Raw genomic sequence first — 27,759 nt, 5'->3', positions numbered from 1 at the left:
GAGTCTCCCCCACCCCCGACCTGGTCCTACCTTTCCCCACCCCACCTGGAGCAGGGCTGGAGCTGACGTCAGTGTGTGGTGGAGGTCTGTCCTCCCTCCCTGATGTCACTCTTCCTGTGTCAGGCCCTTCTCTAGGGCAGGCAGTGTCTCCAACCCCAGTCCCCCACCACCCTGGCTGCTGGAGAAGGACACTACGGTATGGAGGAGCATAAGAACAAGGACACAGAGCCGGATCCTGCTGGGACTGAGGCACGAGCCCCCAGAGACCGGCAGCAGGGAGGGCTTGTTGCTGACACGGCTCGGGGGTTCATGGCGGGGGTGGTAGTGTTGGTACTGTTGGTAGTGGTGGAAATAGGAATGGTGGAATTGCTGGTGGTGGGTTTGGGGGGGCTCAGATTCCTTGAACTTCTTCTCCGACTCACAGGAGACCCACTGCACGTCACAACACTTGGTTTCCGGCCGCTTTGGTGAAGTATCCAGCAACCCTGCCAAGGGATAAGGAAGGTGTGTGTGTCGGGGGCTGCTTGGGGGGCTGATGGCTCTGCCTTATCTGGAAAAGGGATGTTCAAAGCTGAGGCTCAGGAAGCCCTACTACAGAAACCCTCCCTGCCAGCCCTCACATCTCCCCTTGAAGTTCCCTTCTTCCAGGGACCACACCAGTTTCTCCAGAGTGACTTGTGGCTCAGTGTATTCTGAGTAGATACAGCCACTCAGGTCTCTCTGTCCTGTTCCATTTGGCCCTATCTCAAACTGGGGACCTGACTGCCCATTCCTCTTGCCACTGACCTCCATCCAGCCAGACTCCCCTTGATGTCCTGCTTGTCCCCATGCCCCTAACCTCTTTCACCTCCCCCTTTTCCCCAGCACCCTGATTTTACCTGTACAGATAAAGCCAGGGAGGCCTCCATACACCATTTCTTCATTGTCAGGGAGGAAAAAGGGGCACAGGGTCTGCACCTCCAGGCAGTACTGCTTGCAGGGCACCCAGTGCTGGCATTCCTGCTGGGTCACACTGAAGTATTCTGAGCACAGCCAGGCCTTGTAGACAGCCTGCGGAAGAAACAAAACAGCATCAGCTCATCTGCCATGTGGAGAGGGGCTCTTGGGCTAAGGCACCTTAACCCCGGAGCTTGGAGGCCTTGTTGGAAGTGTCTGCGTCCTACCCTAAGATAGCCAGTGAGTTCTCTAATCCACCATCATCCAAGATTTAGAATTGTTAGCCAAAATCACAAAATTAATCCTGTGTCAGAATAGATGGAACGTTACCAATCATTTCATCCAGCTCTATCATTTTACATGTGGTTCCAAGAGGCCTTTTGACTCCTCTGAGGTTACCTATATGTAATGAGGCAAATCTCAGTTCCATTCAACTTGATAAACATTTCCTTTTCTGATGATGCTAAGCTTTGAAATTCAAGAAAGAGATGAGACTAATTCATGCTCTACCTCATTGGACTATTGGGGATTAAACAGTATGGCACATATGAGAATGTTTTATCAACTCCAAAGAGCAATACACATGTGAGGGGTTATTCTGAATAAAAACTGGACTCTGCCTTGCCAGGCAGCACATGTGTCTCTGAGATCTACTTAATCCAGGCTCTGTCTTGCTGGCTTCAGCCCTGCTTTGAAGTGGCCATCACACACACTGCTCCACTGCTTCCGGAATCTTCCTTTGTGGTTTCATCAGTGTACTTTCCTTCTTTCATCTAGCCCACCCCATCCCAGGTACTGGTTTTAGTGAGAAAACGCCACACCTTGTCTCTCCTCAAGTCTACGGTGTCCCACAGAAACTTGAGGCACTTAGGGACAGATAATTCTTTGTCTTAGGGGTTGTGCTGTGCCTTGTAGGATACTGAGTAGCATCCCTGGCCTCCACACATTAGATCCCAGTTGCAATGTCTCCTCTCAAAGAATGTCCCCAGCCTTAGTCAAATGTCTCCTGGGGGAAGCAAAAGCCACGCCTTTTTGAAGGCCACAATAAATCTCTCCCCTGGATGACAGATGCCTCCCACCTCCACTTCTGCTTGTTCCAATCTACTGCACGGGAATAAGAGTGGATTCAAGCTGCTATCAAATTATGTTACTCCGCTGCTTCAGGCCCTTAGATGCATTTAGACTAAAAGCCTAATGTCTAAGCAGAGACTTCAAAGCCCTGCACACCTCTGCCCATCTCTCTCCAACCTCATTTTCTATCTCTTCAAGCCCATCACACTACACAAAACAGGTTTTCTTTCTTTTTCTTGAATGTGCCCTACTTCTTTCTACCTTCAGGCTTGGCACATGTGATCTGCTGGCTTGGAATGCTCTTCACCCCACCTTTGGTATACATGAGTCCTTTACATATTTCAGGCTCAGATTAAATATCACTTCTGCTGAGAGTGTCTCTTTCACTGCTCTCATCAGAGGACACAGCCCTAATTATTCTTAACTGTTTCTTCACCACAGATGCTACTTTGTCTGAATTCTTGTTTTAGTTTCTGTCAGCTCCACTAAACTGTGAGCTGCATATAAGACTGTGAGCTTCTTTATTAACCACTGTGCATTCAGCACAACATACATTTTAAAAATCTTATGACTGAATGAACAGGATAAGTAACTGAGGGTGGGTCCCTTCTCTCATGAAAACTCCAGTTTCATGAGTAGACATATCTAACAATCTGTGACATATGATTTATTCCACAACAAGGGGTGAATCATTGTGGCTAATAGTAAACTAGGAAAATTTTCAATGAGGAGATAGCAGTTGAGATTGAGTGCTATGAATGTGGTTCAGTTAGTAGAGTCCCTGCATAGCATGCACAAAATTCTTGGCTCAATCTCTATCATCTCATAAACTGGGCGTGGTGGTGTGCTTGTAATTCCATCCTGTATCTAATCCCTAGAACTGTATAAACTGGGTGTGGTGGTGTGCTTGTAATTCCATCCTGTATCCAATCCCTAGAACTGTATAAACTGGGTGTGGTGGTGTGCTTGTAATTCCATCCTGTATCCAATCCCTAGAACTGTATAAACTGGGTGTGGTGATGTGCTTGTAATTCCATCCTGAATCCAATCCCTAGAACTGTATAAACTGGGTGTGGTGGTGTGCTTGTAATTCCATCCTGAATCCAATCCCTAGAACTGTATAAACTGGGTGTGGTGGTGTGCTTGTAATTCCATCCTGAATCCAATCCCTAGAACTGTATAAACTGGGTGTGGTGGTGTGCTTGTAATCCCCACATTTGGGAGTTGGAGGCAGAAGGATCAAGAGTTCAAGGTCATCTTTCTCTACATAGTGAGTTTAAGGCCAGCCAAAGAAACATGAACTCCTATCTCGAAAGAAAGAAAGAAAGAAAGAAAGAAAGAAAGAAAGAAAGAAAGAAAGAAGAAAGAAAAAATAAAAACCAAAAAAATAAAACCACCAAGATTGGACTCAAAGAAGGATTTTTGTAGGTAGGATGTGCCAGTGAGGCAACAGTGTAAGCAAAGCTGGAGATAAACAAGTTCACATGGACTAAGAGAAGAGAATGGCTTCGGATGACCGGCATGGAAAGGTGAGTCAGCTCTCGTTCATGGACATCTGAGTTCCTTCTAAGTTGTGACCACGATGAACAGTGCTTCACTGGATGTCTTTGCACACATGTCTAATGCATACGTCTTCAGTGTTATTTATACAAATTCCTAAAGGCGAAACAACAGAGATGAAACGTATCTACAAAGGAAGGAGAATGGAGTCAAGGAAGAGTGAAGAAGAACAAGCAAAGGTAAGAGGCAGGGACAGAGAGCTGGAAGGGTAGAGAGGGCAGGAAAAAGGTGGTAAGGGTATGGGCAGTAAGAGAGAAGATGTGTAAGGAAGAGAGCAATAAAACTCAGGGTACACAGGAAGAGCTGATAGTGATCCCTGGGGTAGGAAAACAGTTGTGAAGAAAGAACAGAAGGAGAGATGGAGGCTGTACATGAGGTACAGGGGAAAGAGTGAGAGCCATGTGAGAGAAGGGTAAAAAGAGAAGGAAGATAAGCTCAGGGAGAGGCAGAAGGGGGAAGATGGAGGCAAGAGCGGGATGCTGAGAGAAGGGTTAAGGAAGGGAGGAACAAAAGATAGGAGCAAGAGAGCGTGGGGATGGATAAACAAGGACAAAAATAGACGAGAAAGATACATGTTAAAAGAAGGATCAGCCATTAGATGGAGGAAAGGAGAGGCAGAAAGCCCCAGCACCTAAGAAGCCCCTCCATCTTCTGGGCCCCTAAGTACCAAACTGTTTTGGTCCATAGTCACAATCCCACTTTAGGAGCCTGGACCAAGAGCCCACCTCACTCTCTCCCTGAACTGTGTAATCAGCCCCCTGCTCTGTGCTCATCAATGGAGCCGCGACTCAGAGGGCCCCGTGAGAGTCTTCCAGTCCAGTGTTCCTGCTTCCAGATGAGGAGTTCCCAGTGACATCCCTGCTCTCCTCACAGGCATTTGCAATTAGCTCAGTGACAAACTATAGTCTGGGCACTCCCTTCATCTGAGAGGTGGGGGAGGGAGAAGGGGTGGCCTGACAGTGGGAGTATGGCCTTTCTCCTTAATTAGCCGACCCCCCTTCAGTCCTTACACCCCCAGTCAGAGTCACCATGGCAACAAGTGGGTGAGCAGATTGCCTGGGGAGGACACCAGGCCTGTGGGTGGTGAGGCAGGAAGAGGCAAGAAGCTAATGAGGGGAATAGAAGTAGAAGAGCCACGGTGAGCTCAGAGGTAATCTAATTCCTAAGTCCCACAGCTGGCCAGCTGAGCCACTGCGGGCCCATATGCTTTAAGGTGGCCTGGGGCCTGTCTCAGGTGATAATAGTCTGACTCACAGTGCTTCCACCTGGCAATAAGCCCACCTTAGACTCTGAAACCCTGTTCCCAAGATCATCCTATATACCTTATCCTGTCTTATCAGTGTGATGCCTGTGTCAGGTGGCCGGCTGGTTGGGGCTGTGACAAGAGGCTCAGGCACTCCTCTAGAAGAACAGGAAAAGGCTAGAAAGGCTTGCTGAGGTGAGCATTGTAGGAAGAGGAGGAAGTGTCTTAGAACCAGGTAAAGGAAGCTGGGAGACCTGTGGAGATCTTTTGCTCTCAGATTCTTAATTCTGGCTGTATATCAGGACCGCTAGGGAGTTTAAATATATATACACCGGTTCACATAGCATTCAGACCAACAAAGTCAGAATCCCTGCAGGCAGAACCCCACACATCTGTAATTGGAAAATGACCTCAGGCAATTTTCACCATGCAGCCAGGGTTGAGAATGTCAGTTTTTACCATTATATAGATAGAGAAACTGAGACTTAAAAAGGGGAGAAGAACTTAAATATAACCACATAAAATAATGGTAGAGAAAGGAACTGGAAACCAGGTTTCATAATTCCAACTCCAGGAATCTTCCTACTAAAAACTCCCATCAGCAACTGGACCCTCAACGAGGGGCCAGACACCAGGGGCTGGATATCCAGACATCAGGAACAGAGCTGAGAACCAGGCCTATTCGACAGTTTCAGAATCTTCAAACTCAAGCGCTGTCAGAAAAGCCCTCTCCATTATGTCCTATTCTCTGAGCAGAACCATCCTATACCCTTGAGGGAGCAGGGATGGGGATAAGGAGGTGGTTAGGAAACCTGGAACTGCCAGTGCTCCCCTTTCCCCACCTCAGTAGGGCCACCACAGGTCTCAATCAAGTTCTGGCTGCTACAGCCCAGTTGCTATGGGAACTGGGAGGGGAAGGAAACAGGGAGTAACTAGAGGGAACACCAATTAACCCAAAAAGGAAGCTAGGAAGGCTGTCTCATCCCTCCTCCTAGCTGGGCAACAGAACCACCCCTCAAACGGGAGGGGCGAGACAAAGGGGATCCCCACCCCTCCTGGGCTCTGCAATTGTCAATTTACGGAGGACTAGAATGACCCAGCTAGCCTTATCCTCAGCTTATTGGCTTGTAGCCCTGGCCCGGGCATTTCAGATCTACATTCCTCTAGAAAGAAATGTCTGACTTCAGAGAGGGCTGTGTAAATGCACAGTCACACCCCAAAGTCAAGACTCAAGGCCAGAAGGCTTAGAGGGAGGAGGCCACTGGCAGCGCCTAGCTTTGGGGCTGGAAAGCCCTCCAAGGGGAAAGCTTCCGTTATTTTCCAACCAAGAAGCAAGCATTTTCCTTCCTGATTTCCAACTCACTTCTCTCCCTGGGGTCTGTTTCCCCCTCCAAATCTTCCCTATAGACCCTTTCTTCATGGCTGCTTATCTTTTTAATGTCCCCGTGGGACCCCTGGCCAGGAGCCGCAGCTGCAGTGCTTGTAAAAGCAAAGCAGCCACGAGCGCTGAGCTTCGGACAAAATCTACGTCTGCAAAAGCCACAGGATACAAGTTACCAACCTAACCCCAGTTTTTACCCACAGGGAAACTGAGCTCCATAAAAAGGGAATAATTGAGTTAGAGATGTGAGAGACACACCTTCTTGGCCAGCATCTATGAGCAAACCTCAAGTTATGGGAGGGACTCTACTGGGCAGGAGAAAGTGCTCCTTTTCTACTCTGGACTCCAGCAGAGTTGGATCAGAAGAGAGTAAGGTCAGTGTCAAAGCATGGATGTAATTCTGCAGATAGCAGTAGTCCGCTGGGATTGGTAAAGTCAGAATCAGATTAGAGGCATTACAGGGCAAATCTAGGTAATGACAGGGCTGTACTTAAGGGTCTATAAGCAACAGCTGTCCTCCTTCTTAGTATGAGCAGTTATAAGTCACAGTGGCCTGGTCTGGCCTGAAAGAAAGGTGGGGGAGATAGCTGAAGAGGTGGGTGAGAGCCTAAAGCTAGTCCAGTCCAGAGGGTCCTCATACTTCCAAGCCTCTTAGGCCATCTGCTCGAAGGCTAGAGGTGCCCAGTCTGGCCAAGGGCGGACTAATGGAGGAGGAGTATCTATAATCTAGATGAACAGTGCCAATTAGATGGGTGATGGCAGTTAGATGAGCAGAGGAGGCAAGTTCCTGACTACTCCAGAATGGACAGGACTGTGAGAGTCGTCACTCCACCACATTATCCACGCAAACATCACAGTAAAGTGCCATCCAGCTTCTAATTGTAAACATTGTCATAGAAAGATCATTCTTTCATAGGACAGCCCAGAGCTTCAGAGAACTCTAGTGATTAATGAAGTTCTTCCTTCTCTGGAGCTGAAAGAAATACCTTTCTGTGACTTTACTCGTGTATCTTACTAGTTCTTCTGGGGCCATATATAACATTCACAGTCCTGTTCCTTGGGCCAGCGCTTAGTAATTTGTAAACTCTGAATCTAGTCTCCTCATTCATATGTTCATACAATAAACACACCCTGGATACCTGAGTGCCTGGCTCTATGCTAGGAGCTACAAATAAATGGGACGAATAAGACAAGATTCCTGTCTTGAGCAAGGGAAACAACCATGTGAATTAATTAGTATCAACTTCTGTGTGAAGTCGAATGTACTTGACACCATGGTAGGATAAAGAGAAGAATGATTAACTGTGTTTTGAAGGCTGAAGGACAGAAAACACATTTCCATGTGGGGAAGGCTTGAGTTAGGACTTGAAAAGTGGGGGGGGGGGTAGATGCTCAGTAGGTGAAATAGAGAGGGAATAAAGTACTCTTCAGGCAAAGGAATCAGCAGGCATAATAACCTGCAAGTAGGCAATAATGCTGGGTTCCGATAATGCAGGTAGCTCAGTATAATTAGAGGGTGTGAACCGGAGCTTATGAAGGAGCAGGGGATGCACAGGAAGGACAAGACCACATCAACATGCTTTGGAGACTGGGGAGGAACTAAGATCCTTCCTATAGGCATTGGAGTGCTTTTAATGAGCTGGAAGAAATGCTTATTTAAATATGTGTATGCCTAGCCTGATGGTGCAGGTCTGTAATCACTGCTGTTTGTAGGCTAGTCAGGACTATCACAAATTTGAGCCAGTCTGGGCAATTTTGTGTGACCCTGTTTTGGGGGTTTGGGGAGAGATTTATTATCACTTTTGTAACTAACTTTTCAGACTTTTGTCTGCAAGTGTGGAGTATGGAGTGTTAACATTAAGACTGAAGGCAGGGAGACAAGCCAGATTATTGCAAAAGTCTGAATAAGATACTATGAGAGCTTCAACTATGGCAGTAGCAGCAGAATGTAAAATTTCAGAGTACAAAAATAATATAAGTATTGAAATAATGTGAAGGTAATAATAGAAAAATATATTTTATGAGAGTAGGAACCTCTCCTAACACTGAGGTTAGCAATAGTACACACTAAATGAATGAATGTTAAGATACAATATTAAGATTTCTGTGAGACTTTTGGTTGCACAATGGTTATGAGAATGATCCAATAAAATTTTCTCTCCTGAGGGAAAAAAATTGGGAGGAAGGAGTAGATGTGAGAAGAGATGTTAATGAAGTGAAACCAACAAGATTACTTATAGATGTGGTGAACAGTCTCGGTGGAGGGGTCTAGGATAACTACTAGACTTCCAGATTGTGTGGTAAGATAAATACTAATTTCATTTTATTTTTAAAAATCTGTTGTTTTGAGACAGGGTCTCAAGTAGACTAGGCTGCTCTCAAACTCACTAAGTAGCCAAGGTTGGTCTTGAAGTCTTCTGATCCCAACTTCTAGGATCAAAGACGTGCCACCACATCTGGCCGGTTTCGTTTATTAAGGAAAGAAATGGGGGAGGGGTGTACCCGAGAAAGAAGATGAATTCAACTTGAGGTCATGTGACTTTGAGGTATATGCGGTCTACTAGATGGAAATGTCAAGGGTGCAGCTGGACTAATGGCCTGAGCTCTAAAGAAGAGTCTGAACCTGATGTGGTAGCATATGCCAAATAATCCTAGCACTTAGTGAGGAGGCAGAACAAGAGGGATGGCTGCAAGTTCAAGGCTAGCCTTGTCTACATGGTAGATTCAAGGAAAATCTGGGCTATATGAAACTCTGTCCCCAAAAAAATTAAGTAAAAAAAAAAGATGGGGGTCTTGACAAAGATCTCCAAGTCATGGGGAGCTAAGGGTTTAGTCATTAGGGACACAGTAGGACTATGCTTTCCTTTTGAAGTTAGGCATGGTCATAAGCTTTACATAGTCAATCAAACAGGCCTTGAAGTGATACAGACTACTTCTGAGGAGACAGTTTAAGGGCTGACACATGTTTTGCCATATTCTTTCTTCTGCCTCTAACTGTGGAAGCAAAGTTGAGATAGATGATCCCTCTTCCCTATATAGTGATCACTATGAAGAGATGCTTCATCCCTGCTGACCTGTCTTGGACATGAATCATACAAGAAATAACCATTTGTCGTATTAAGCCCCTGATATTCAGTGGTTACATTTTATGACAGTGTAACCTAGCGCACCCTAGGTGATAAGGCAATATAGAAGTCAAGGGAGGAGACAAAGGGCACAGCAGTAGATTCCTGGGAAAACACTAACTTAAGTGCAGGTAGAAAAAAGCAATGAAATAAAGGTGAAGGAGTGGTTTAAGAGATTGGAGGAGAGCTGGGGGATGTAGCTCACTGGTAGAACATTTGCCTAGCATGCACAAGGCCCTGCTTTAAACCTCTAAAACAATTAGAGGAGAAAAAGGAGAGTGGCATTCTGTAAATTAAGAGAGGAGAGACTGCCAAAGACTGGGGGGCGGTCAGCAGATAAGGATTTATGTAGGTGAGAACACATTCATTTGGGTAATTAAGATAGTCTCCTCACAGTGAGAACAGTTTCATTGGAGCAGCAGAGGAAGGAACCAGATTGTAGGAATTTGAAAAGGGAATGCCAGAGATCGAACCTAGAGCCTTTAGCACAAGAGCCAAGGATTCTGTTGTTGAATTACAGTCCCAGCCTTTTAAGAAGCATTCAAGGAAAGAAAAATAGAGGTAAGTATGGGTACACAAAGCTTCCACAAAGTCAAACATCCCCAGGTTTTCCAACTATTTCAATGTATGGAGTTTTTAGTTCCCTTTTCTGTATGGTCGTTCAGCTACAAAAGCCTCTGTTTTTTCTGCAACTCAATACACTCCTCAAATACGTTTATTGATCCAAAGTGAAATAGAACTATTGGCCCTCTTGTCCTCAAAACTATGTCTGTTAATGTAGCCTGAGATACCATTTGCTCTCTGGAACTATATCTTAACCTGCTGATAACTCATTGCAGAAGGAGAGGGAGAGACTTGCCTCAAGTATAGGACCAAAGAGATGGCCTAATTCAAAGTCCCAGGATAGAGTCCAAGCTTTCCAACGAGACATCACTAAGAGTTTAGGCTCTTTGAGGACAGAGATCATATCTTACTTAGATGTGTGTTCTTTTCAGGGTCTCTTGATATAGACTGGAGGATGTACGCACAAGAAGATGTTCGCTAAGTACCTGAAAACCAAGCTCCCAGCAGCTAGCCCAGATTGAATAATGTGAAGAACTCCAGGAAAGGGAAAAATGAAAATAATGGGTTATGAATATATCTTTGTGAACTTTTACAGTGAATGAAGAAATTGGGACTATGTTAGCAAAATGTCAGAGAAAACCAAGCAAAGGGGGAAACAAGTGGCCATTGTTAACTCCAAGAAAGCAAGTCGACCAAGGAATGAAATGTTAATCATACAATCTTCTATTGCTAGATGTAAACAATAGTTATAAAAAGAATGTAGAGTCTACCAGGTTGATCTCAGTCCGCGGGGAAGGCTTTGCCCTGGAGGAGGTGGGAATGGGGGGTGGGCTAGGGGGAAGGTGAGGGGGGCGGGAGGGGGGAGAACAAGGGAATCCGTGGCTGATATGTAGAACTGAATTGTATTGCAAAATTAAAAAAAAGAATGTAAATAAGTTAAACTGTTACAACCTGAAATTTGGCTATACCAATATTAGATTATGAAGGGAGGGAAAGTGTGAGCACACATATTGTGCTACCAGTAGTAAGAGAGCAAAATCTTCTTCTAACCAGACTTTTGTAAAAAAAAAAAAAAAAAGTCAATAGATATTTAAGACAGAAAAAAACCACAAGAAATAGCATATTGATGTGCCATTTAGAAACGTGAAGAAATATTAGCGAAACAACAAAAACAGTCAGAAGAATCAGAAGTATTTAACACTCGAGTGAGCTCAAGGGTGAAACTAGGCTACTGTTTCAATGACGAGCATTCATATTTATATATTACTGAAAAGGCATATACATGCACAAATATACATATGTGGTGGACTTTTGTCTGTTTATATGTGTATGTACACATAGAAAAAATCCAGTAGTATTGTAATATTGGCATAACATTTAATAATGTGGTGGCAGAATCAGAAGCAACTAGGTAAGTTTTAAGTGTTTAACTCTGAAGAGCAAAACCAAGGGCAACTGGAGACATACACACATACATGTGCATATGTGTAGCATAAAGGTAACTGAAAATTAGGAACATGTATTACTTTGATAAAATGAAAAAATAAATAGAAAGAAACTCATCTGCAGTCAAGAACCTCAAAAACAACAAAGCAAAATACCTAAGACTTGATGTGACCATCTTTACCAGGCTCAGTCCCCATGGCCCTGCCCCAGAGGCCCTGGCTCATCTAATCCATCAGGAGTGTCTGGGCTCTGGGCTCCATCCAGGTGCACTTAACAAACTAAAAGAGCAAACAAAGAGTCTTATAGACAAAGAGAGAAGCTAAGGTGGGAGGAGGGAAGCTTCTGAGGCTTTTGGGCACAGTGGTTGCGCTGGTCACCACAGGAATGACATTAGTGTGACGTGGGCAACTACAGCTTCTTTTGAGTTGCACACACTCACCTCTCTGCAGCACACTTGTTTTTTTTTTTTACAGAAAGCCATCTTCACCATCACTTAGGCCACCGAAAAACCAGCTCCCTTCCCCTGCCTCACCTCCCTCCTTCAAGTAGATGACAGACTGGGAAGAACTGAGACCTGGTCAAAGGTGACTCTTCTTTTGCTATAATGGGAAGCACGGACTTTGGGTGTCCTTTCTCTCTCTCCACCTCCTACCTCATCCACCTAAACAGGTCTTTATGCATTTACCAAAATGTCTCCAGTTGCCTTCTAGCTTCCAATTCCCATTCCCACCCCAGACACTTCACCTCCTCTTCAAACACTGCCTTTTCCTCCTCCTCAGCAGCCCACCTCAGTGTTAAGAATTTCAATTGGGTATTAAGCAATCATTTGGACTAAACACATCTAATTAAGATGAGAAAATAGCTACCATTTATTAAGTGCTTACTATATGTCAGGCTCTATTCTAAGCATTTAATCCTGACATTTATTAACTCATTGATTCCCCATAATCACCCCCTGAGGGAGAAACAAATCTTTACAGATAAGGACAGAGAGGACCAAAGAGTTTAAATAAATAACTTATCCAAGGCTCATAGCCAATGATAATCACAATGGTGGTTAGCACTCCTTGAGCACCTTCTACCACAAAGACACTATAAGAAATTAGGACGATCAATGTCCTTCAAGCCACATAGTGACCCCATTTCTTAATTTTGAAGGTGAAAAAAGTGGAGTTCCAAGTGAGAGTAAAGAATACATTAAAGGTCTCCAAGCCTGATGAGCAAATTCAAACTCCAGGATCCATTTTGTGGAAGAAGATACTGACTCCCAGAAGTTGCCCTTGTGTGCTGCTGGATGCGCAACCCTCATACCCACAAATCCTATACTTTTAAAATGTAACAAACGTAATGTAATGAACGGCACAGCAACTGTTCTACAGAGAACACCTGTACTCCACTGCCCAAGTTCTTCTACACCAGCCATACTGCCCTGGGGATAGTCCCTTCAGCTTATCACTATCATCAAACCTTGTTACTCAAATTTCAGGCCATGTTGAGGAGAGATTTCTAGACTTGGATAGAGAATGATTTTTCCAAAATCAATCTATCCATCCCCACTTCCTATAGAAGTCGAGTTTGCTTTGTAAGTGGGTGCAAGGGAAAGAACATTCAGATACTACAAGTGATCATTTCCACTCACTTATCAAAGCACTCCATTCAGACTGCAGATGTAGCTCAATGGTAGTGAGCTTGCCTAGCAAGGCCAGAATTCATGCTCCAGAACTGCAAACCACTAAACCAATGAACAAGAAGCAAACCAAATTCCCAAAGTACTCCTTTCCCTTCTTCCCCTACACACATGCACAATTAGTTCAGGGCTGGAAGCTGTCTCCAGTAGAAATTTTTTGTTGCCCCTGGGGCATGAGTTCTCCTGTCCCAAATACTATCATCTGGTGGCTTCTGGGAATCTGGAATAGCCTTGTCCTGGAAGACTCAAATGCCAGAGACCAGAAAAAAAAGGTGACATCTTATGCATGCCACATACTTGCTCCTTCCCCACAAATATTCTTTATCAAGAAGCCTTGGCTCCAACAGATGGGTAGTTAGCCAAAGCTTGGTTCTGTTCCTGGTTCTGCTCCTGCCAATAACTAGTTGTGTGAACTTAGACATATCACTAGAAAGGAGCTATGGCCACTAATTTGCTTATGACTATGAGCCAACTCCTTCCCCACCACCTCCTGAGTGCAACTGGAATCCAAGAAGCTGCTTGTTAAGTAAGCAGCATAGGTAGTGGGAAGATGGGGACAAGCATCTTTAACTCAAACAGACCTGCAGTCCAGTTCCCAGGTGTGCCCTTACCAGCAATAAAAGCACAGACAAGGTTGTTGACCTCCCTGAACTACCCTTTCCTGATAAACAAGCTGTGTTCTGTTAAAACAACAGCAACAGCAACACCCCTACCCTCGCCTCTCTGTAAACGATGTCCCTAAAACAAAAGTAGAAGGCTTTAGTCATACGCACACTAGCACAGATTGAGTAGTAGTGCTGTCTGCCGACGTGCAATTTCCAGCTCCAGCTCCATGGGCTGGATGACTCCAAGTCGTTTGACTCCTCTGACACAGTAGTGTCCACTACAAAATGGGGACAGTATGTGTACACTTTACAAGGCTGAGTAAGAATTCAATAAGATAAAGAATTAAATAAGATAAAGATGACATGACTAGGACAGTGCCTTTCCTTTTCATTCTCTCCTTTCAGCTCTAAGATCCAAGCAAGCCAGTTCTGCAAATATGCCACAAATGTGATCAGAAAAAGGCTAATATCATTAATCCTTATGAAGGGGAACAAACCAAGTATTAATAAAAACAGAAAACATGAACTAACAATTCACAAACAAGCATCGCAAATGACTTATAAACAAGAAAAACAAATGTCTAACCAAAGGAACGCCAACGAAAAGCTAAGGCTAGATCATTTTTCAAGTAAATTAGCCTCACATTTTTTGTTAAGGGTATAAATTAGAATAATCTAGTAATTTGAAAGAGATTTAGTAATGTGTGCCAGTAGCATTAAAAAAAGTTAATACTGTGATTCTGGGAGTCCAGTTTCAAACTTCATTCTGCAGAATGGATGTTTATACTTTCATTTGTATGCAAAACAAAGAAAGAGTCATTTTGTGTAGATTGTTTATGTAAGCCTACAGAGAAGAAGAGAATATACACAAAATTGTTAACATCTACGACCTTAGGGCAGTGGAACTAGGAAAGACTGAACAGGAGGACTATTAATGTTCTCTTTGTAAATCTCCATATTGTTATATTTGATAAAATAAGCATGTATCATTTGTGATTCAAAAAACTCAGCAAAGAACAGGAATAAGTGAAAAGAATTGAGATAGCCTTTATTAGTAAAAGATCATAGTTCTGAAACAAATCTATGAACAAAGATATCCATCACAGGATTACTTATAATTGTAAAAAGTTGGCAGTAATGTAAATATCTAACAGTACATGGCCTGTTAAATCTATTATGTAACTTGTGACAGAATATTATCCACTCATCAAGGATGGAGCTTATGAATATTTAAGTACATGGAAAGGTACTCAGAGTACCAGTAAGCTAAAAAGACCTACAATAAAATATTAGGAAACCATGTGGTCTCATCAATATGGGTATTATTAAAAGAACTCAGAAAAATAACAAGTGTTAAGAAAGATGTAGAGATGTGGACCCTTGCTCACTTCACTGCTGGTATGTATGTAAAATAGTGCAGAATGCAAAATGTAAGAATGGAATGGAAAATGACACAGCTACTATAGAGAACTGAGAGGCAATGACTCAAAAGGTGAAATGTAAGCTGGACACAATGGTGTATGCCTTTAATGTCAGCACTTGAGGCTAAGGTAGGTGGGTCATGAATTCAAGGGTAGTCTAGGCTACATAGCAAGACCTTGTCTCAAAAACAAACAAACCAATCAAATTTCAGCAGGGAATTATCGTATGGCTAAGTAATTCCTCTCCTAAATATACTCAAAAGAAGTGAAAACGAGTACTCAAAGAAATAGCAATATACAGTGTTCATAGCAACATTATTCACAATAACCAAAAGGTAGAATAGTCCAAATACCTACTAAGAAATGAGTGGATAAACAAAATGTGGCATGTACACACAATGGAATATTATTCAGTCATAAGAAGAAATGAAATACTGATAGATGCTAAACCTTTGATGAACCTTAAAAGCATCATATAATATATAAACACATAAAATATAATAAGCCTTGTAGGGACAAATAATGTATGACTCCACTTCTGTGTATTATCTAGAACAATCAAGTTAAAAGAGATAGAAAGTAGATTGCTGGTTGCCAGGGAATAGAGTGAAGGAGAAATGGGGAATTATTGTTTAGTAGGTAGAAAATTTCTGTTTGGAAGAATGAAATGCTTTAGAAATAGTAATCAAATGGCAATGTACCGAATGCCACTGAATTATACCCTAAAAATGGTAAGTTCTGTTATGTATACTTTATAACAATAAAAAACCCCTAACTGTCTCTAAGCCCCTTTTCTCTCCTATATTTCTAGTTTCCAAAAGTCCTCAAAGACTGCATTTTTAATAATCAAGGAAAAAAATTTAAAAGATTTTGAGTCTATATTTTGAAGATTTAACTAATTTTGAAGAATTAACTTGAGTTGAACACTGAGCAGACATAATTCACATTTCACAAATTAGCTGGGTAGACGTGCTATCTATCCACGTCAAACCAAGTAAGATAGAAACGTCAGTCATAGTCACACCTACCACATGCCCTTCTCTCACACAGAATGTTACTGGCCACCTCTTTCTTTCTGTTTCCAAGGCAAAGACGAGGCATCTAAGACTTGGGACTCAACAAAATCCTGGCACAGGAACTGGACATCCAAATTCCAGGCCAGGCCTCATCTGGCTTTTAGGTGACAAGATCTCATTGCATTTGTTTCCCAGCTACCAGTGTGTGCTGGGGTGGAATGGGGCTCCGGCAGGCATTAGGCCTGTGTAGTGCACCTTCTCCTTTTCTGTTCTGGCTGATACTTCCAGTAGACTGAGACTGAGAAAATAACAGAGATACCTTTTCTCAAGACACGTGGAGTCATGCTCTTCCCTTCTTTGCAAAGTTCCCCTTTCCCATCTTCCTGTCACTGTCCATAGAGGACACCTCAGTGATTGTCACTGGATCTTCTTCTTAATCAAATTTTAATTTCAATTTTTTGAGAATTTCCTGTACTATATTCACATCACTTCTACCCTCCCTTCCCCCTATACCTCCTCCCATGTTACCTCCTCCTCCCTCTCAAATTTATGGCTGCTTCTTTATTATTGTCACACACATACATACATACATACATACACACATAGAAATCTGCTAAGTTCATTTAATGTTGTTCATATGTTTATTTGTTTAAGGCTGACCACTTGGGATTGGATAACTTATCTTAAGGAACTATAGGCAAAAAATGGCTGCCAAGAGAAGGAGAATCTGTCACTGAATCTTAAGGACAAGAAACAGGTATTCTGAACAAATAGGATGCTAGTGAGCCCTTATTCTAAATCTGAGCTACTCCAGAGGGTTCTCTAAGATTCCAATAGGTTCTGCTGAGCCTCCCATATAGCCAGCCCAACTTCTCACCACAGTCTATTCATAGCTAGCAGGGCATTGCCTCCAACAGCTGGCAGAGAATATTTACGTCTTCTTTATACATTTGTGCACTGGTTTGTAACCCAGCTCCCTGTCCTATGTAACTTAGGGAGGTCATTTCCTCTTGCTGAACCTCAACTGTTACATTTGTAAACTAGGGATAATAATGGTGCTTTCCTGCTAGGAATATTGTCAAGATTGAGTACACACACACACACACACACACACACACACACACACACACACACACACACCTCCTAAGTTCTCAAAAGCTTGGGGTTTTTTTGCCTTCATTTTCTTATCCCTTTCTTCTTTGGAGCCAGCTGGACTCATCTTTTGGCCCAAAAACTTGTGGCTCAGATTCCAGATCCCATTTCCAGTATCCATTTGAGCAAGAACTTTGGCTGTGGCAACCCTTCTTCTCCTTTTGTAGTAACTCTTTCTCCCTACAAGCCCAGCCCACTTGGTGCCCTTGCTCTTCCTCTAAAATCCTGCCTAACTCAAGGTCTCATAAATTCAGGCTCCTCTGAACTCTCTCTTCTGCCCAGGGACAAAATACTGATCTGTCATTCCTCGAATAGATCCTGGCCTGTACCCCTGTAACCACAGGGATACAGACATAACCATTTTCCAGGGTCCTACCAGACCATTGTTGGAGAATGGTGTTGTGGGCCCCCAGATTGTGTAGAATCCCCAGAAGGAGGGGTGGCTCCTAGCATTCAGCACACACCTGCAGCTAGCATGATGGAGAGGAGCTGAGGATCAGGTTAGCTGGCCCCTCTACAGAAGCATGCCGTAGGTAAACAGCCTTGGAGCATAGGGATCACAGAAGATCTGCCCCAACAGTGAAGTTTTTCTAAGACAACCTCCACTCCCCAAGTCTCAGGTGTTGGCCTGCATCCCCAACCACACTCTAAAGAGTGGTTATACTCTTTGAAGTACTGACTACAGGAGGCACCAGCACACAGTCACATAGTTTGGGAGCACCCTCCCAGCCTTTTGATGTATTCAGAGATCCTTGACTCTCTTTTGATCTTGGCCCCACCCAATTCTTATCTTTCCTCACCCCTGCCTCTGCCATGTTCAGCAGACACTTCCAGCCAGATCAATATTGGGTAGGAGGTTGCTGGGCTCCTTTCCTCCCTCTTTACTCCCCACAACCCCATCTTCAGGAGTTACCAGAACCTCCCTGGAGGTTCCTATTGCTATGGTGACTATAGTAGTCAGGCCACCAGCTTGTGGGAAGGATGGGAAGTAGCCATGAAGACTGGAGGATGTGTGTGCCTGTGTGTATCTATGTATATGAATGTGTGCATGCCCTGTATATGTATATGTCTGCCCTGGGTAGGCTGGAGAAAGAGGGTAAAGAGATCAGAGAAGGAGAGGAGGGAGGGGGAATGGGGCAAAAGAAGAGAAGATTGGAAGATGAAAGAAAATCAGGGCAGTAAGAGAGATGGGGTAAGGGAGGTGAAGTGTGAGTAGAGTGTGAGGGATATAAGGGGTGATGGGACATGGAGTGTCAAAGGCAAGAAGTATGGTGCCAAGGAGGTGGGGCAAGGGAGGTAGAGAAGGGTATGAGATCTGCAGTAAAGGTTGGAAGGGTTGGGAAGTTGGGGGTAGATGGGGAGTGGCATGGGAACATTCAACTGTTAGAGATGAACAAAGTGGGACAGGAAGTAATCAGGTCAGGAAGACTAGAGGTAAGTTTTGGGAGAAGCAGAGGTGTGTGGATACATGGATGAGCGTTAGAGAGTGTGGTGTGGGGTGTGGTTTGGGAAGGGTCTAGGCTCTTAAAACACTGTCCAGTTAGTGCTCACTGAAATATGGTGGGAATGTTGAGCAGAGTGGAGGGAGTGGGTCAGGGTGTAGGTCAATGATCTAGAGAAGCACATTTCAACAAGTGCCTGCTTTGTCACTCCCAGCTTTAGTTCACTATGTCCTTGTCCCAGCTCTAAGCATTGCATCTTCTCTGTGCCTGCTCTTAGATTCTGGGTCCCTGACTTTTCCTAGAACACTATGCATACAGTCCTTAGTGATGATGAGATGAACTGCTGTGGATCTGGAGGCTCCACCCCTAGGGCCAGCTTTGCTGTGATTCCCAGGAGGCTGCTTATTGATGGCTTCCCTTTTCCTCCGCCTCCAAACAGGGACAGGGAACGCTTTCTAGCTTTGAGAGTTCTGGGCCAGAGAGAACGCCTGGGTGACAACAAGAACCACCATTCAACTTAAGACTCCTGCCCTTTGCCCAGTACTTCAAGCCCCTTGCTTTTAGTACCCATTATCTCCCGTGTCAGCCTGAGAGTCCTGCTTGGCAGGAAAGCCGTGGCAGGTGGGAGGAGAGAAGGCAGTGAGGCAGAAACAGCTGCCAGCCGGAGTGGAGGAAGAGCAGGGCCCCAGTGGGTTTGGGCAGAAGGCAAGGTGCTGGCTTTGGCAGCCCCCACCCTCCCCTCTGTGGGGGTGTTGAGGCCAAACCTCTTTCACTAACCTCTCCCACCCAAGGCTGCTGATCAGGGAGCAGACTCTACTATGTCTAACCTCTGGATAGAAGCAGATCTCTGCGGTCACCTGATCCAATCCCTTCTTCCACACAAATACAGTCCTAGAGTCATCTCCATGGTATTTTCACCCAGCAGTCCACTTGTATTAGGCTAGATACTTCCTGGGGACAGGAGCTCTACGCCAGTGTGTTCCCTCTTTGCAAGGAAAAACAGAAGGGAGAGCCTCTGATGTGCTAAGCTTAGATGCTGTACAGACTTCTCATTACTACTGAACTTATGGGGCTTTTCTGGTGAATAAGCCCCATTTGAAAGATGAAAAAGTGAGGCTCAGAGACTGAGGTTCATAGGTTCAAGGTTACACTGGTAGGAAGGGAAATCTAGGTTGGAATGCAGGTCTTTCTCTGTAGTCTCTTGGGGCCAATCAAGACATGCATCTTTTATACAAGGACAATCCTTTTGAGGTGTGAAATCTGGGGCCATATTTTCCTGAGTCCCCTCTTTTCCAAGTCAAACTCCTTTAACTCTCTCCAGGGAATTCAAGCTCTAGCTTCCTTCTCAAAGTCATCAGTTGATACACCCCAGTATCCAACATGCAGGCTGCCAGGTGAGTGTCAGACAGTCTGGAGTGGATGGGCACTATCCCATCCTTCCTCAACTAGCTGATGAGTGCAGCTAATGGCTGCCAAAAGAGCTGATGATGTCCCTCATCTTGGGCCTCTCGTTCTTCATAGAGGACTAGCTGTGAGAAAAGAAGCCAGACTTTGCTCCCATGCCCTCATTCTCCTCGCCCTGAGTGTTCTGAATTGAGAGGAGGAAAGAGAAGTGGGAGAGGCAATCAGCAGTAGGGGAATGGCAAGATTAGGAGGATGAAGATCCGGGAGGAGATTTGTATGATAAGCCTGGGCAAGGCCAAGGGAGTCAAGTGTGCACGTATGCAGGAGGAGGGGATTCACGGGAAACTAAGGAAAGGATAGGATACGGCCCTCAGACCTAGGAGAGGCCAGTATGGGGATGGGCATTGGCTCGGGTTAGCCTCATCTCTGCTATGCGAGAGGAAGTCAGTCGCACATTAAGGAAATGTTGCAGCTGGTACTAAATTGGGAGGTGTCATAGGCAGCAGTGAGGACAGGTATGATTCCTGGGGCCCTGTGTGGCTCAAAACAGGGGCAGACATCTCAGAGGCAGAGAATGGGGTTTCTAGGGCCACAGAGGAAGGATCTGACTGAGGCACTTAGAACAAGGGCCCTGGGGATAGGGGGTCACCTGGCTCAAGAACCAGCCTTCAGACTTGGTTTACAGACGTAGAAGAAACCTCCTCATCCTCCTAGGACTTCAGACTGTCACTTAAGAGGATTCTGGGTGTGGGGCATTAGCTCCATGGGATCCCATTTGGGGTGTGGGCTGGAAAGGAGGGCTCTGAGCTCAGGGGAAGGCTTAGTACGGGTAAAGAAGGCCTGTGAGAAGGTGGGGTGAATGACTGAGGAAATGGGGCTTCAAGAAGGAGATCAGAGCTGCCTTTCTCTTTTGTGTCGTCAGAAAACTGGATTAAAGACCATAGGTTTGGGCCTCAGTTGAAGGAGAAAGCTTTGGAAGAGGTAGAAAACACAGAACCTAGGAGCTGCCACAGCCCTGCTGCCAGCATAAGACACAAGAGCAAGCAGGAGAGCTCACCTGCTGCTGGAGAGAAACAAGGAGACAGGAGAAAGGGCCTGGGGAACTTGATGGGAGGCCATGGGATTAGCATGAGGACAGGGAGCTGGAGTACTGGAATCCCTGCTCATTGTTGACAGCAAACTGTGTGCCTGTGTGCCTCAGTTCCCTCATCTGTAAATGGAGGTAATCTAGGCAGCTGCGCTCTCATAACATGTGCGAATGATTGAAACCCCTAAATATTACATCGAGGCCAGGTGTTAGATTCTTACTACAAAATGCTACTAGCCATGCATTCCCATTTAAATCCCACAAAACACTCAGGACTTGGGCAGGGCAAGGATATTTTTCCTGTTTTACAAATGAGGAACTGAAAGATTAGAGGAAGTAAAATAACATGCCCAAGAGCAAACTGCTAACTAGCCCTCGACAGAGGTGGTACGACCTCCAGAATCAGAGAGAACCACTGCCTTCTCGGACATCAAACTGCTTTGTATCAGCAACCAGTGTGAGGGATTTTAATTTAGTGTGGGGTCAGAAGGAGCTTGGAGCCAACTATAACACGGAGAAAACCCCATAGAAAAGTTGTGCCATGGTTTTCCTTCATTTTGGAGACTGAAAAAGAACTGTTGTGGCTATAGTCTTGGAAAGAGGGCTGCAAGATATGGCTATCCTTTATTCTGTCTGCTAGGGGACAATATCTCTCTGCTCTCACTGAGGGTATGTCTGTGGCAGGCAATTAGAGCATGTGTCTCTAGCTCTGCACGGCAAAATGTGTCTTTCTTCATGTGATTGTATGCATGTCTCTGACACCATAGGGAGATGTATGTGACATGGTGCCCGCTTCGACAGCACTGTTTACGAAAGTGACAACCTCTCTGTTTCTCTGTGTGACTTGGTCTGGAGTATTGCTGGTGGTGCATGGCTGGATATGTCTGTCTACCCGTCTGTACACCTTTAAGAAGTGGAATATCTCATTTGGTAGTGTGAGTGAGGCAGTGAGTCAGCTGAGGCTGAGCGAGGCGGGAGGAGACTGCTAGGTTACGAGAATAGGAAAAGGGAGAAGGAGAAAGTGAAGTCAGGATCAGGGAGCTACTCCTTCCTTCCCCAGCCCTCCACCCCAAATCCCTCAGGGGCCCACAGAGAACAGCAGAACCTTGCAGAAGTCCACAGCAGCAAGGCTTGCCGGAAATGCTTGCTACCCCTCCTCAAAGCCTTGAAAGGAGATGATCTAGACCAGGAGGCAACTGCTTTACTCTCCAGCTGGTGGCCCCCAGCTACAGAATGTGTGAGACCCACCTGGTCTCATTGTCACTTGACCTTTTTGACCTTGCTGTCCTCTTCCTTCCCCAAAGCAGGCCACCTGGCCAGGCAGGAAAAACAGGGAAGCAGCTTCAGGCCCCAAATGTGCATAGCCCCACCTACCTACTATACAGAAAAACCCGACTGAGGGTCAAGAAATCTCTCAACGCCCAGTTCTTCCCTGGGAGGGTCCCTTCTGCAGTTGCCAACCCTTTGGTTTCCTCTAGGTGCCCGTTGCTAGCAGCCAGAAAGCCAGATTTTCCTGTCACCATCCAGGAGCACTGGCAGTTCTGTGATGTACCAACCTTGCATGGCCCTTCCACAAGCTGATGAGCCCTGTTCCCCGAGCATTCTCTCATCAGAAGACAGAAGCCTACAGGTTACCTCCTTAAGAAAAGATACACATCCCTGGGCTCCCCTGCCTAGGATCTGGCCAGATATCTCAGGTCATGTAAGGTCAACAGTGTGGTGTACCCTGTCACCAGGCGTGGCCTGGCCTCTCATCCATTGGCAGGAACCAAAGGGTGAGGATTAGGTAGTCAAATATTCTTCCTCCTGCTGAGCACCCCCTCCTCCATAGCCAGTCCCAGGATTAATCCTAGTCCAAGAGTGAGGTTCAGGGCCAACCAGGGTGTTGAGACTGAGGAGCACAATCTCTCCTGCTACCACTTTGCCAGTCCAGGGCCCTACTTCCCTCCTCATGTGGCAAGCAGTGCACCAGGAAGCTCCAGCCTTAAAATGTTCAAACCTTAAACTTAAAAGAAGTTGACCCGAATCCGTGCGGGTCCCTCTCTAGGGAGGGGTTCGAGGTGACACGGTGCTACACTGGGAATGGTGGGAGTGGTTTGCTGGGTAGAGACGGAGACCTTTATTTTTTTTTTCCTGGTCCCACTGCCACAGAAACTGCCTCTAGCCAGGTAGCTATTGTGGCGTGGGTGGCCAATCCCTACCTTGCAGCCTTTCGTGCAGGACCGGATAGAGTACTCTTCTGCCTGCAAGTATTTATGCAGCACGAGGTCGAACTCGTCATATTTTTCCTGAGCATGTCGGTCCAGTCGCTGGTACGCCTCTATGCAGTTGCTACATGCCTCCCAGGTCCCGGAGCCCGGGCTGGCCATTACGGCCAGCAGGTCCCCCAGCAGGGTGTCCAGACTGCAGTCCAGGCTGTCTGGGCGGTCCATGCCAAGCAGCAAGTCCCAGACTGTGTAGGTGTCGCAAAAAGAGAGAGTGAAGTTCCGAAAGTGGCCTTTGAGCAAGTTTTTTTTGGCGGAGGGGAACTCCGGGTTACGGGAAGGGGAGTCAGGGGGCCGCAGAGGGGGAGCTGGGGTGGTCGGTTCAAAAAGTCTCTGCAAAGATTCCAATTTGGTGCAAGCTGCGTCCAGCCCCGTGGGCTCTGGGACGCCGCCGCAGACCGGCCCGGGGCCGACGGCGGGGGCGGCTTTGGTCAGGTTGCTGTATCGCGGGCCGCAGGTGCCGGAGGACGCGCTGGACCCGCCGGGCGACGGCGGCGGCAGCGGCAGCACCGCGCGGGGAGGCACCCGCTGCCGCTCGCGGCCGGTCCCCCAGGGCGGCCGCACGGCGCTGCTCAGCTCCCTGGCCCGGGGCCGGGCCCCCGCGCACAGCCACAGATGGTCAGCGAGCAGCACGGTGAAGAAGAGCAGGGATGCCAGGGACAGTCGCCATCGCTGCGCCCGCTCAGAATCGGCGCAAGGTTTGTCGCTCGGCCTGGGAGCCCAGCAGCAGCAGCAGCAGCAGATAGTCAGCGCGGCGGTGTCTTTCCCGGGCCACATCCAAGCGCCCCTGAACATATTTCAGGGGGGTCCGGGCTGGAGGGAGTAGACAGGCGCGAGGCCGGACGGCCGTCTCAAGAGGGCGGGCTGCGCACCGCTCCGCGCTCCTCAGCGCCGTCCAGGCTCTACCTCGGGGGCTGCATGGCGAGGCAGGCCAGCCGGCCCGGGGGGGCCCCCGCTCAGGCCGGAGTCGCGGGGCGCTCTCGAGCCGTCCCTGCGCCCCTCCCGCGCTCCCTCGCTGGCAGCCGGGGCGCCGCCGCCCGGCCCGCTAGGCGCAGCCCGGCGTCCCGGCGGGGGGCGGTGCGGGGCACTGGGGCGGTGGCGGCTGCGGCGGCGGCGCCGCACTCCTCATAGTGTCGGGCCCCTCGGCTGCCCTGGGCTCCGCGCCACTTCACTCCGTGCCACCGGCCCCCCCGGCTCGCACTCTGTTCCGGCCGTCTCGGCTGAGCGCGGCTCTGCGCCCCTCAGCGCCGCCGTGCGGGCCCCGCCGCGCTCCGCTCCGCTCCACTCCGCTCCCCTCGCCCGCGCCGCTCCTCTCCCGCCCGTCTGCCCGCTGCCCGCTGCCCGCTCCGTGCAGCTCCCTGCCTCGCTCGCGCTCTCCTAGGCCGGCCGGCCGGTCCGCCGCCGGCCCTTCGGGCTTCGCTCGTGCTCCGGCCGTCCGCCGGGGCCGGTCCCGGGCCGGCTCTGCCCTGGCTCTGCACCGGCGGCTCCCGGAGTTCCGGCTCGGGCGGGCCACCTGGCTCCCCGCAGCGCCACAGACGCCGGACGCGGACGCCCGGCTTTACTTAGTGCGCCTCTCGCTTCCGCCTCTGCTTCGCACCGCTGTGGCGGCCGCCCAAAGGCATGGCCCCGTGGCTCCCGCTGGCCATGCCCCCTCAGTCTGTCGCCATCTTCCGCTGTGCGGAGAACACCTTGAGAGCCCGTGTGCGAGTGTGTTTGGGGGGGAGCAGGGCGGAGAAAGAGGCACCGGGAGGAGGAGGGAACGGGACTGGGGCCCCGACTGCGCCTGCGCCTCAGGACTCCCCCCTCCCCAACCCCAGCCCCCGCCGGCCGCAGCCTGTGCTGTTTGGGGATGTTTCCAGTCCACCCCCAACTCCATTCACTTCAGCGCCTCCGTTCATCCGACCGCTCCCCGCGTGCACACGCCACACGCTGAGTCCCAGGCCTGGCGCTCCCCTTCCCCCCACCATGCCGGCGCCCGCCTCCCTCCCCAGGACCGCCCCTCGCTCCCCCCCGAGGGTTAAGGGACTTCTGAGGGTAATTCTAAGAAGCAAGAGGCGTCTCCTTAGGTTCTTGCTACCTCTCAGGGTAGCGTTGCCCTCATCCTTATGACTAGGGGACACTGAAGCCGGTTGGGGATCGGACCAGTCCAGAGTCCCTAACTCCGCTGACGCCCTCACTGTCCTGCCTGAGGCCAAGGCTGCCCTGGTGCTGAAGGACAGCTCCCAGTTTAGCTGCAGAAGAGTACTGAGCTAGGAATGCGTCCTGAAGGAGGCAAGGCAGTGCACTGAGACCGGTAGTAGTGGTGGGGTGTCGTTTTTTTGCCCTTAGGAAGATTTCCAGCAGCCTCCCCCAAAACCCCGTCCTAGCTTCCTGGCTCCCCCTACAGGATGCTGAGAATAGCTGAGCGCCAGAGTTAGGGAAGCTGCGCCGGGTGGAACCATGTGCTCCCGGCTCATAGAGTCACATGGCTCTAGGAACTCGGACATACAAATGTCCTGCCGCGCTACTAACCTTGTTTGGACTCTACAAAAATCTCAGATCTCCTGTGGTCTACTTCCTTTCTTCATTCCCTTTCCTCTGTAGCTCTCTTCTTGTAGTTTTAAAGGGATCATTGCAACAAAGATTTGTTACTAATCATAACAATGGGGAAAAGAGCCTTTACTGAGCAGCATACAACTTGCTAGATACTGCACTTGGCACGTTAACTTGCTTTATTCTTCTGATCGTCACAATCTTATGAGATGGATGTTAGCACTGTCTTCGTTTGCATACGAGGAAGCTGAAGGTTGGTGTCCTTAAACCACGTAAGATAACCAGTGCATCACACACAGAAACCCAGGGCGTCTGGCTCTAGACCTCTCTACAGCTCCAGAAAGGCCATAGAAAGATGAAGGAGTAGAAGACACAGACCTGCCTTAAAGGAAATGACAGTCCTCCAAATGAGGAAATGAGACTTACATGTTGGCTAGTGGAATTCATGGATAGAGTTGGATTCTTCTAAAACTGACCATGCTTTGTCCTCATCTTGGCAACATGAGGGGATGCTAAGGGTTTAAATGAGATGGGTAAGAACTGTTAGCACTACTCAGAGGCAAACTTCAAAGCATACTTGAAAATCTGAGTTTGGGTTGGGGCATGGAGCTAGTTCCTAAAGAAGTAGCAGAATTGGGTGGGTGAATGAGAAGGACATTCCGGATAAAAGAAATGAGAAAGAAAAATTTCAGGGATTGAAAGCACCATGTATGTGTGTGAGTGTAATAATTTAGACTTTAGAGGCAAAATAAAGGAAGATATGGCAAAAGAAAAAAATTGTTGGACATTCAGGAGACCTATTCATTTGATATATTTAAGCAGTCACTGGTCCTACATAGGATGCTGTAGTTGTTCAGACACACACAGCCTTGCTATGGAAGTGCTTACAATTGAATTGGGGAAGTAGACATGTTAAAGAAGGGATTGTAGCCAATTAGAAAAGAGTGGCATCAATGCGAGGTCCCCCTTCCATAGAGAGATGGACTAGTTAACTCTGAAAGCTTTCCTCAGAGGCAATTTTGACACAGCCAGGTCAGAGAATGTATTAAATTCCATGTGCTATATTAGGTAACAGTGATATAGAGGTGAGGATAATGTGTATCTTAGGATGGAAAGAGGTTAGTTGAAGTGGGTTTTGGCTAAACAGAAAGTAGAGAAAGTGATTATGAAGGGTATCCCAGAAGAAAGGAAGTCATGTATAAGGGTGTAGAAGCAAAGACAGGGAAGGCAAGTTTAGAAACCTACAAAGTAGTTTGCTGTGGCTAGGTGTAAAGTGGTAACACTGCCAAAATGGAAGTTGAGCATTTTGCAGGAACCTAATCATGAGAGCCTTGGAATTTATCCTAACCAAGGCTACATGAAGGCACAGAAGATGTTGGAAAGTTTTTGAAAGGAAATATCATGACCAGATTTGTGTTTTCAAAGGATTGATTTGGCTGAGGCCTGGAGACTGCATTGGAGGGGGCACGACCAGAGGCAGGGCGATAGTTAGGAGACTGTTTAGGAGTCCAAGTGAGAGGCATCGAGGGCGGGATAAAGGCAGCATCAGGTGGAGGGGGAGAAGAAGTGCATGTGGGAGGAGAATGAAAGAGGTAGAATTGAAAGGACCTAGGATTGGCCTAGATGTGAGGAATGGAGACAAGTTCTGTGAAGAAGGGTGAAACTAAAGAGCTTCATTAGTGACACCAGCAGACCTGCTTCTGCCCACCTAGAAACTGTCTTTGGGGAACCATTCTTTGTTTAGTCTTTGGAGAGTTCAGTGTTGTGTTTACCAAAGAAGGCTAATGGCTACAGATGCCTAGTTTAGAGATGATTGGCAGGCC

General features: G+C 47.2%; 1 protein-coding gene across 1 annotated transcript; it reads right to left on the bottom strand.

The window, feature by feature from the left end:
* On the bottom strand, positions 1–24,304 carry Nalf2 (NALCN channel auxiliary factor 2). The gene is made up of 3 exons (XM_059250748.1): positions 23,342–24,304; positions 879–1,050; positions 1–485 (listed from the first exon to the last, which is right to left on the bottom strand). Exons 1-3 carry the CDS (start codon positions 24,197–24,199, stop codon positions 106–108), a joined length of 1,410 nt encoding a protein of 469 aa, XP_059106731.1. The 5' UTR covers positions 24,200–24,304; the 3' UTR covers positions 1–105.
* Positions 24,305–27,759: the final 3,455 nt, after the last annotated feature.

Source organism: Peromyscus eremicus, chromosome X (genome assembly GCF_949786415.1).
Source record: "Peromyscus eremicus chromosome X, PerEre_H2_v1, whole genome shotgun sequence".
Lineage (NCBI taxonomy): Eukaryota > Metazoa > Chordata > Mammalia > Rodentia > Cricetidae > Peromyscus > Peromyscus eremicus.
Note: the sequence above shows the minus strand (reverse complement) of the source record. Positions and strands in the feature narration are given on the sequence as shown.